The sequence below is a fragment of the Hylaeus anthracinus genome, unplaced genomic scaffold, assembly GCF_026225885.1.
Source record: "Hylaeus anthracinus isolate JK02 unplaced genomic scaffold, UHH_iyHylAnth1.0_haploid 12000, whole genome shotgun sequence".
Taxonomy (NCBI): Eukaryota; Metazoa; Arthropoda; class Insecta; order Hymenoptera; family Colletidae; genus Hylaeus; species Hylaeus anthracinus.
Genome location: NW_026534347.1, coordinates 60929 through 72584, shown reverse-complemented (window position 1 = coordinate 72584; position 11656 = coordinate 60929). Strand labels below are relative to the sequence as shown.

Genomic DNA, 11656 nt, shown 5'->3' with positions numbered 1-11656 from the left:
TCTCTCTCTCTCTCTCTCTCTCTCTCTCTCTCTCTCTCTCTCTCTCTATTCAGAGTATTCCCTTATAAATTACCGTGTATATACGTGTTTGTGATAATTCTATCGTCTTTCGACCAATTCTACCTCCAGGTGAATCGCGAGTTGCTGTGGATCATCTCGGATCGAATGCCAGTCTTTCTACTGTCAACATTGAATTATACCGATGTAAACTTTCGAATACTAACAGTTCCAGTCCGAGATGCGATTGCAGGTACCGTTTGCGAAAATTCTCCATGGGGTCAAGTCAGTAATTCGATTTGGTGGGAGGCATAAACTTTGTCTCGGAATTCAACAACTACTGATAGATTACTCGTGACAGAGAATTCACAATTAATGCGAACGAATGATGTTTAGAACGAAAGAGTGGAAATCTTTCGAATGTTCATTTTGAAAAGTCCCCTTCCGAAATAAATCAATTTTGGTCTCTTTGAACTTTGGTCTCGTCCCGTATAATACACTTACGATACTAGGTAAGCTTAAGGCATGCAGTTTTCCGTAAGAAGAACAAGTATCGAGGTTTTACCAAATTATTAATTAACAATTGTATTAACGAAATAAGTTGAGACAAAAGTGTAGATGATCGAGTTTGCGTGAAATTGGATTGTGTTTAGCCAGGCGTGTTTCCCACGCGTCTAAATCGCGAATATCTTTTCTTAATTGACACCGAGGAAAGAATGTAGCGTAACCGTAAACGGCGAACGAATACACTCGCTAGGATCGTAATTGGTAGACAGTAGCTAATAATACAGTTAGCTTCTGGAAATAAATTCACGGCAACACACGGGCAAGAAAGCACGTGTCGCGACCTAGTTCTCTTAGTCGATGGACGGTCGACCAACAGTTTATCCAAGCCGAGGTAATTCCAACTCTTACACTTCTCTAATGAAATTTGCCGCGTTTCGCTTTCGCAGCTAGCCCCAACTTTGCAGAAAACTATTATATCGATTTAATTGCAGAGAACAAATCTCACGGTAAGTATAAACGGCTCATTTATTTCTTCCGACATTCTCTAGTTAGGACATTGCTTCCCCTCGGCGCAGCGCAGCGCGGCGCGGCGCGGGCACAGCGACGTTTCCTCGCCGATTAATTTATCGGCAACTGGCGAAACAGTGCACACAACTACACACTCTACTACAATACTCGACGCGATCACGTAATTTTCTCTACTAGAAATTTACCAAATATTACATCGGTTAATTCGTCTGGTAAAACGGTGAACGGGTTGGCTGGCGTGAATCAGACAGCCCCCGCGGAGCCAGATGGTCCGACTTGGCCCATTAGTTTGCCCCTTGTTTCCGATAATTTCAAGGCGACCGACCATTCCGTGCTCTGATATACGATCGGATATCGGTTTCTCCCTCCTTTGAAAATTGACCGTTTCACGCGCGCCGGCTCTAAAATATAGCCACGCGCCTCCCCCGCATCTCACCCTCTAGTAAAATGCTACGAGTACATGTATACATGTATATATACCTCTTCCTTTTCGTTTTACGTTTTCGGTTGAAAGCCCAAAAAGGAACAAGAGCAATCCGTTACTCTAAATATAGTAAACAAAGTAAACTGTGTCGTGACGAATGTTTTCGTACTCTCCTAAAAATCTATCAAGTACAAATCTACAAGTACGAGTTTCAAATGACCAATTCACCAATAGAGAAGCACGAATGCTTCTTAGTTGTTACCTAAGAGCAATCAAGATTGTAAATTGCATCATCTGGTTTTTTGGATAGATCGAACATCCGATCAACGCTCACGGCCCAAGAAATTACTTGAAAAGTTGTCGATGGTTCGACTCGATTCGGCTAAAGATTCACGCCTCGAATGCTAATTCAGAGGATCGATAGATCGTAGATCGGTATGGTTCGCGCTTCGAACTCTCAAATGAGAGGGTAAGTCGAGATACGTGAAAGATCGGTGGCTACGATACGGCCACGTATCGTTTTCAATTTCGAAAACAGACCTTTCGCTATACATCGTTGTACATGCATGTAATACATACACATACATGTTTGTGTATTCCTTCGATCGTGATAAACCGAAAGCATAACGAGCTACAAAGCTGTCTCGTTAAGGTTCAAGCAACGTGCATCTTCGGCCGTGATGCAAATCGGATCTCTAATTGAACAACATTTCAGCAACTATCTTTTCACCCGCTCCTTTCGCCACCTATCAAACGAACCTTAATCGTCAGATTTTGTAAACATTAACATTATTTAAGAAACGTATCCTCTAAAGGTTGCAAGATAATTGTTAGGTTCAACGTACAATAAACTTGGCGTACGATACGTCTGACACGTTTATAAGTATAATAGAGCAAGCTATAAATTTCAGCGATGAGTCGTAAAATATGTAGTTTGTAGTCATTAACGGTGAAAGCACGTTCCAGCTTGGAGGAAAAAAAGGTTAAGGTGCAAAAGAAAGGAGGATCCAGAATGTTGCCCTGTGGTTGCTTTAAAGAAAAAAATAAGGGAAAAACGAATAAATAAATTGCTTCGAATGCTTGTTGATTAGATGGTTGGTAGAACATTTGTAGTTGTAGTATCGTCTCGGACAACTGGATGATTCGTAGCAATCAAATTTACGGATATTCGGAATGTTATAGAAAAACTCCTGTAAAAATGTAGTAAATCCATCAGCGACGAATAATCTGTTTTCCGAATAAATTTCATTCGAATAATGGCACAGATAATGGTTCGATCGTAATGGATTGTTTGTTTGATACGTTAGGAAAGAAATAGAGATTACGGGGTATAGCCGAGGGCTGTAGCCGTACGTACAAGGTCGAGGTGTGTCTCGGGCGAAAATATAGGATGATCGGCGGCGCGTTCCTTAGATTCGAAATCGCGGCTATCCTTTGGTTTGTTTTAAATTAACACCTAGCCATGCGCGCTCGCGGCACGCTTTAACACCTTTTTAAAAGGTGGCTGCTCACCGAGCTCCGGTTCTTTCACCGGCGCCGGTAATTACGGGTTTCCGAGACAAGCTGCGTCGACATCGACGCGATTCTCGTTACAAATTCCTTCTGGCAACTTTCGGACTACATTCGGAGTACATACTTTTCTTTTGCCAATCTATGATACTTCCGTACTCGACTCGTGGTTTCCATACTCTACCCGTGCACGCGATCCTACCAATTAAACACTCGACAATTCTCTTTCGAGCTGAACTCGAACTCGAACGACCACGAACCTATCAGCAAACTAAAATAAAACAGCGTTATCAAGAGTAAGATCGGCAAAACTCGACTGATCTCGGATAACGAACTGGTTTAAAAGGTTCCTTTCAACACGTGCCATTAACCAAGGGAAAGTCATGAAGAATGTAAACATAAAGTAATAGAAAGTAGAAATAGAAACGAATGGCTACCAACGATGATCACTTTAGCATTTCAATAGACTCGAATTTATCGGAGCGATCTGTACACGCGCATAATGAATGATGAATATTTTCCTCTGATAATTGTCATTTCTATAAATTCTCTTTTACAACAAAATTCAACTCATGTATACTACCATTGTAAATGAAATAAAACGATGATAATTCATTTCATTTTCATTTAACCATTTTTTTAATTTACCATATCTTTACTGTTATTATTAACTGTCGTATCATGATAACATGCGTAATTCTTTTGCTACCATCTATGAAGATTTCGATGAACGAATGCTGAAATAACACTACAAACACCGTCGATAAGCAAGAAATTAAAAACCTTTCAACCATTCGTATATCGTACTCAATGGGAAATTATGTTGCCGTATAAATCCAACAACGTCACAGACGTGATAAAGAATAGATTTGTCACCGTGCAAGAGTTGGCCAGTCGATGTCTCATGGATTTTGGATTGGGAATTCCCTTTACCATTCCGTCTCACTGTCGACTTGTTATCGACTCAGCTTGGAATAGGACTATAACGCTATCAGCGGTAAAACTTAAAACTAACTATGGGCACACGATATTTATTGGAAATGTTTCCGTATCCGTATCCCTATCCTACTTTGATCACTCCACTTACACATACTTTCGAAGCAAAAAATAATTCTTTTGTACACGTATACGTAAACGTAAATGGACATTGCCAGTTTGAGATTGGTTCCTTTATATTTGTAAATGTCATCAATGTTTTCAAGGATGTAGAAATATGTTTTATTGTCGAACTTGAACTGCACTAGATACTATCCGGATGTAATTCATGTGTCCCTTGAATAGTATGTATCAACATCTAAGTATTCATGGATGAATTTCAAGTTTTCAAGTTTCTTTTCGCAAATTTCAATAAGGAAACGATACCAGAGAGTTGCCGATTAACGGAATTTTATTTATTTAAACATCCTTTAGGTCTTATTTGGCTTGCACTGGTAATTCGACATTTCAACGCTAAAACGGTATCGAACTAATCTACTAATCGGTATCGAAACTGTACCACCTACACACGATACTTTGAAACGACCCGATCAACTGTAATTCTCTATGACATTGATTTAAGGAGTCTCGGCAGTGATCTATGGAGTCTGCTAAATATAACCCAACGAAAATGAATGTTGTCTTTTGTAGGTGGAGCGATCAGAAGAATTATACTTATTAGACGCAACGACGATATACGGATACGCGACAAACAGGAACGAATATGGACATTTATTTTTCAACGTTTCAGTTTTTGGTGGTCGGTTTTCCTTCTCTTCGGCGAAAAACAATACATACAGAATCACAACTGGACAGGTGGTGGTAGGTATTCGAATCGCGTGAATCATGATAAATAATCGCAACAGACTCTAAGAAAACTATTTTAACAGAATATTACTATGTAGTCGGTCGTGCCGTAAGATCGGAACGAAAACTATCGCAAAAAAAACGCTCGATCCAGATCCACAGGATCTTAATTACTCAACATTGAAAACACAATAATTCACAACACGCCATTCACGACGCGCCAGGCGCTCTTGCGTGAAATATGTTCGTACATTACACACATAGACAAAACAGCCATATTTACGAGTTTACTTTTGTCAATGTTTACGTTTAGTGAGAAACGTAAGTAAGCGAAATTGCTAGTCAAACGTAAGGTGTCATGTGTCAGGAATAAATTGAAACAATTCCGAATCCGTATTAAAAGTCTTTCTATTTTCATTTTCCTCAGTTTTACTGGAACCGTTCAACCAATAACATATACTATACATAAAGTCAAGATGGCTCGTGTTCTTCTTACCTTGTTCGCTGTCTTGACAATTTTCTCCATCGGTACGTACCTATCGTGAAAATGGCAAAAACTTTGCTACTCTAATCTCTTGGTCAGTGATTGTCGCTCTCTTCCATTTTTATATAACGCGTAACAGAAAATATGTATAGCTTATAGTAAATTAATGTTAAAAGTGAGATATCGTTCAACAATTCATATAAAATCACATAGAATAGAAATGTATGTCACGGTAATATGAATTTTAATGAATCGCAGCTATCTCATCATGCCCGGATAATGAAGTTTGGGACGAATGTGTATCTCCATGTCAACAAACCTGTGCAAATCCTAAGCCTGGAATTTGTCAAGCTGTTAGTATCGGAATTTCTTTCACGAAAGATTACAATTTCATTAAATTTTTAGGAAATCATCTACTTGAATTTACGATTCGTTCCGCGTCAAGTCTTCCCATTCAACTAGAATTCTTAACCAATTTGTATTTTCAGATGTGTAGACCCGGCTGTAAATGTGTTCCAGGCTATCTAAGAAATAAGGATGGATTGTGTGTTCCGGAGAAATGTTGTTAATCGATCTTTGAAAAACTTGCACAATGAGTAAAAGGTCACACGTACTTTTCAAAGTACATGTACATATTCTATTCCACTCTACGCCTCTAGTACAATGCATAGAGAGTATAGAATGTTTGTAACGATCTGATAAAACATTTATTTCAGCATTTTTATTATTTTCTTAAATACCTGTCATACCTACAACATTTTTAATCGTTAAAATGCCATTTACCGTCGCACACTAGCAAACTAATTTCGGGACCTTCTCTCAGAACATCCCGATTACTTCGATTACTATTAGTTTTCATAAATGCTTAACTAATACGATTTTATGCATTGCTTTATAATATTGCAATATATCAGTTAATATGTGAAATTTATCATTTTTATGAGTAATTATTAAATTTAATGCAGGAATAATTATCGATCTTTTAGTAGAGTGGCGTCATCGGTGGGAAAACGCCCAAGTTTGTAGTGAAAATAGTTCACACTGTTGCTGTAAGATGGCGCCACCGATTCCTTTCCTCAATCTATATTTCATCAATGCTAAATTAATACGAATCTATGCTTTATAACAGTGCAATATATTAGTTGATATGTCAAATTTATCATTTTTATGAATAATTATTTAATACAAGAATAATTATCGGCCTTTTAGTTAGTGGCGTTATCTATTATAATTGAAATATAAAATATCAAATTGGAAATAGTATCATAGTTTCTAGTTGTAGTAACACGATTTTTTATTTAATATTGTTTCCGAAAATTTAGATATTGTTTCCTGTGTTGTTTCATGCAATTGTTCGAATCGCGCATGTGCGAGTTGTGTGAGAGAGCGCATTAGCGGTCCAATACCTTCGGGAAAATAGATTAGCTTTATCGTTAGACCAAGGTTATCAATTTGTATCCTGGAATACGTATTTCAAGTAGCGTTCAACATAGTTCAACAATGACAAACAATTAACACTAACTGCATTATTGTCTGTTTCGAATACCGTTGATTATCGACGTGTATGAAGTTGGTATAACAACGAAGATACATTGTACATGATCATTACCAAATCAGCTGTTGCGTATAAAAAAGAATAAAGTAATAGTAGAAGTAGTGATAAGAAGAAATTGCTTGCGTAATTTCATTTTTAATTGAAAAACTTGGTTAGGTACAGGACCTTCCTTGTTCTTATGTCTTTGTATGTACTCGGATCTGTATGCATCTTGATTCTCTCGATTGTACTAGTATAGCGAACCGTACAGATTCAGACAAACGATACACAATCGGATTTTGAATGTAAATTTGTTCAAGTATCGTGCGAAATATCAAGCGATAAGAGTTTACGAGAAAACAGTGTATCGCTTTAATGTTCGAGTGAAACCGTTTGTCCACAAGTTCGATGAGCTAAAGCAACTAAAAATGTGACTAATTTACGGAAAAATTAAGCATGCTTTGATAATGTTGCTTGCTTGTTTTTAAGAAAAATCTGTATTCTATGACTCGAGTAGGCAGGTTACAACGACGACAAGACATTCATAAATATCCTGTTGCCATAGATAGTACATAGATTTAAACAAATTTCTAATTAAAACAGCAAAATTATTCTAGCATACCGCATCAAAGAACAATGTAATGTTTTTTCGTACGACAATCAATGTATCTATAGACTATTTATCTACTAGAGTTCATTATTAAGATATACAATATGTTCGTAATATAGTGTGTTGTTGCGCAATGGAAAAAGATAGATCTAGAGATATATGGGAAAGTTTCGACGTTTAATTAAAGAATTAAAAGAACATTAAAGATTGTAGAGGAATCCTCGCATATGGGAGGTGAGGTGGGGTGTAAGGAAGCAGGGAATACCGAGAATTGTGTTGAGAAATTCAAATTTGAACACGCAATGAAAAATATTCGAACGGTAATACAGGCAGTATAATGTAGGATTTCTTTATTAATACGATTAGCAAGAATCGTGGTTAGGTTACAGCAGAGAAATAACACACGAAAAATAAAGTGACAAACACTTGACAAATCGACTATAAGATAAATGCATACTAAACGATGTTCTTTTTCATTCGGTTACTTGTTCCGTGCTATTGTTTGCTTTACTTAAGTCAGATACAAACATAGCAGAGCATAAACACCAAGACTCGTACAAGTATAAAAGCAATTTCATGTTGGCTATCGTCAGCTTCACTGGAAACATCCAACGAGTAGTACCTATACGATACCAACATGTCTCGCCGTCTTCTTATTTTGTTCGCCATCTTGGTAATTTTTTCTGCCGGTAAGTGGAAACATTCGAATGTTTTGAAAACAGTTTCTTTCGCGAAACTGTTATTATCCGACATATCCCAACGCTGTACAAATAATTTGCTTTCTAATGAATCGTTTTATAACAAATAACAGCAGCTATAAGCGGAAGACCCGGTTGTCCGAAGAATCAAGTTTGGGATTCCTGTAGTACTGCCTGCCCGCCAACTTGCAAAAAACCTAAACCTGACATATGTACCCTGGTTGGTATTTTAACGATGTATACATAGAATTTTGTCGAGAAACTACGTACGAATTCGACATAATCGAATGCGTATAACGATATTATTTTACACGGACATATTAAAGAAATACAATATTACAAATAATTATTCGCTTATATTTTATGTTATATGTAACCAGTGTTGATTATAACAACGTGTAATAATTTGTGTTCCAGCAATGCGTAATCGGCTGTCGGTGTGTAGAAGGCTTGTTGAGAAATGAAAAGGGAGAATGTATTCCACCGAGCGAATGTCCTTAACTTTTCACAAGGATCATATTCATCTGTAGCGAGATAAACCAATAACGATGACTATTTTTTCACGTATACTCTATCGCTTAACGATTCAGGAAAAACAATTACCTATATTGCATTCATTTGTATGTTTTATGTTTTATGTTTCCGAAGAATAAATAAATCTTATAGTTGGCATGTACTACATGTATATGTGTCTGTGTTACTTGTATCTCTACGGTCCAACTATATATCGAAGTGTCTACGGATAATGTATTTTGGACGAAATTTAATGATACATAATATCTACTACGCCGAATACGACGCTCAAGTTGCTAGACAAACAGTTTCTGTTTTGGAAGACGTATGATAGTCCGGGTACGTTTACCAAGTTTCAAAATCATTAATTAACGGGATACTTTAGGATCTTGACGACACGTTACGGCGACCGTCGTGTTCAAGAAGAGCATCCAGAACAATTACATATTGGGTTGTACCACGACAAGCTCGCAGATGCAGGTGACTATGTAGCTACTGGCATTCTTAATCATTGTACGCTCCAACTTTCTACATGGTCCTTGCAAATCGAAAATGTGACGGATGACGCGGAATTCTAACAAGTAAGTTTCAAGGATGTTACGATAATTTTCCAATCGATAAATTGTCAAGATCCTTGATTTCCTACAACGTAACAGTGACAGTAATTCTTTGCTGTTCTTTCATTTTTCAATTTACACGGCAAATAAAAATTTCATGCAATCGGATCCGAGCAACGAGTTAGACCCTTTCCCTGTCGTTCGTAGTCAATGTAATTCGTTACATTGCCTCCATACTAAAGCAAAGCCACGTTCATCCTTTAATTTAATTCACTGATAGGCACACGGCATACTTTTATTCGAAATATATTTGCTGAATGAGAAAACTGTCCTCTCGAGACAAACATTTTCTTTAAATTACACTCGTTTACTTGCAATACAGACGACAATTTAACTTGATCGTAATCGACTATTTAGAGAAATGGTATTCACGCGAGCAAAAGTTTTTTCTAGCAAAATGGATAGTCGCAATTTACTTCCACAGTGGAGTTTTACAAAGTAAACAATCGGATTTTCGATGACGACGCGGATAAAGAGAGACTGTGTACACCTGAAAGTACCGGAGAGAGAGAGAGAGAGAGAGAGAAAGAGAGAGTGAGAGAGAGAGAGAACAATGGTAAATAATTATATAAAGGGTAGAGAGTTTTTTCTTCGTTTGTTTGTGGTTTGGTGTTTTTTAGCCGCAATAATTATGCGCGTTGATTCTTTCCTGAGAAGCGCCAGACTACCCAAAGTTATCTGGTTCGTTTCGGCCTTATATACAAATCGTGTATCAGATTGAGTGCTTGCGAGAAACGGAAGGAATCCTTAGTAGCCATCTGGCGGCAGATGAAAACTCTTCTCGTACTCAGCTACGTCTACGGTTCGATAGATTTGCAAGTTGCAACTTGAGCGAAACACTACAATTTCATAAACTCTCTTAATTCTCATTGGAAGATAAGCAGATAAAGAAAAAATACAATTAACATTTGTATGTATAAGAAAAAGTATCGTTACCTGTACATATAATACCATGGACAAGTATGCTTTCTTAAATATGTATAATAATGTTTTCATTTCTGACATCTTCCTTTCTTATCAAACATCTGTATAATCATAAAACATCCACTTCTCCATTCGAATAAAGTCTTGGTAATTACTGTGAGAATAGATCATTCTTTGTTCGAGAATCTGTTAGAAAGTCGGGTCAGCAAATTTTGACCCTTGGAACTTGCTTTCCGTGATAAACGTACTTTTATAAGTTTAATAGGAACTAATGTAAGTAAGAATGGCCTAATGCCGTAACGACTACCTTTATTTTTTGCTGATTATTATCGACACGATTATTACTAACTTCTCTGTAAACTTGTTTATGGAAATCAATGAATCTACATACACGTACACGAGGAATGATACAGTAGAATCTCGATGAATGCAATCTTGACGATTGCATGAGAATCTCGTGTTGTATTCGTTGTATTGTATTGACAAACGGAAAGGATGGTAGCTTAGTAACGAGTAAAGTTGGAAATGGAAGTAATAGATGGTCGTAATCATAGGTAGTGGAGGTATTTATCGTATCGGTGAGGTTCGTTATTGAATTGGTTACCTCGATAGTTGCACAAATGATCAAACTCTCGTTTAATCTATCGATTCATTCAAATTCCAAGTAAGATACATTATTGTATTTGCATAAAATAGCCTTAAGATATGAATTCTGTTGTTCTGTATTAAAGGAAATTTTTCGATTAAAGTAATCCCGAATCAAGTCCCGAATAAAGCAAATGAGATATTTACATCGATCGTGTGCCCATAATAGTGACTGCTGATAAAAAGGGAAGCTTATTCCGCGCTGCTGACCTGCATTAGAGCCAGACGGAGAGAGAGAGAGGGAGAGTTGTCCGAAACAAATTACATTAAAATTAGTCGGAACACGAAATAAAAGTAAGTATAGCGTACATCTATGTAGATTTTCGATGCAAGATACGTAAATTGCAACTTGGCATGCATTACAGAAAACAGAGTGTAGCGCAGCTGTACGATTAATGATATTTGATAAGATGGATCCTGAAAATGACAAAAATTACCGAATATCTAATAATAAAAACACACATTATAGATGGATTGATCGTACCATAATTCTTACAATTTCACCAACACCATTTAAGGAATATTTTTCTACGTGAAAAATGTCCAGATCGATCAGAGACAAAATAAAAATAATGAAATTTTTCACTATCGGCTTGTACATCTACGATAAACTGCCCGACCAGTGCAACAAATATTTATATTTCATCACGGATGTGTTGATTCCGCACTCTTGCAATTCTTCGCATAATTGCTTTTGTAAATAGTTGAAATCGTGTTTGGTAACGGTTCGTGCTATTATACCAATTGCATGGCATTTAATTTTAACGAGCGCGTATTAAACTTAATTCCTTACACGAGAGCTCCGTAAAAATGGAAATTAAGCCATAATAAGACTTGTGTGTGTGTGTGTGTGTGTGTGTGTGTGTGTGTGTGTGTGTGTGTGT

The 11656-nt window shown here is 37.1% G+C and overlaps 3 protein-coding genes across 4 annotated transcripts in view; all 3 read left to right on the top strand.

Annotated features, from left to right (window-relative positions):
- LOC128890310 (protein yellow-like) overlaps positions 1 to 499 on the top strand; it is a 5401-nt gene extending 4902 nt beyond the window's left edge. For both annotated transcript variants that reach the window (XM_054148682.1, XM_054148683.1), the window contains exon 7: positions 130 to 499. In XM_054148682.1, the coding sequence (XP_054004657.1) occupies positions 130 to 312 (183 nt within the window). In that variant the 3' untranslated portion in view covers positions 313 to 499. The remainder of the gene's footprint in view (positions 1 to 129) is intronic.
- A 4724-nt stretch (positions 500 to 5223) lies between these two features.
- On the top strand, positions 5224 to 5800 carry LOC128890220 (chymotrypsin inhibitor-like). The gene is made up of 3 exons (XM_054148516.1): positions 5224 to 5275; positions 5490 to 5584; positions 5720 to 5800. Exons 1-3 carry the CDS (start codon positions 5224 to 5226, stop codon positions 5798 to 5800), a joined length of 228 nt encoding a protein of 75 aa, XP_054004491.1.
- A 1744-nt stretch (positions 5801 to 7544) lies between these two features.
- LOC128890317 (chymotrypsin inhibitor-like) lies at positions 7545 to 9871 on the top strand. The gene is made up of 3 exons (XM_054148695.1): positions 7545 to 8064; positions 8187 to 8293; positions 8491 to 9871. The coding sequence occupies exons 1-3, from the start codon at positions 8013 to 8015 to the stop codon at positions 8572 to 8574; spliced, it is 243 nt and encodes an 80-aa protein (XP_054004670.1). The 5' UTR covers positions 7545 to 8012; the 3' UTR covers positions 8575 to 9871.
- Positions 9872 to 11656: the final 1785 nt, after the last annotated feature.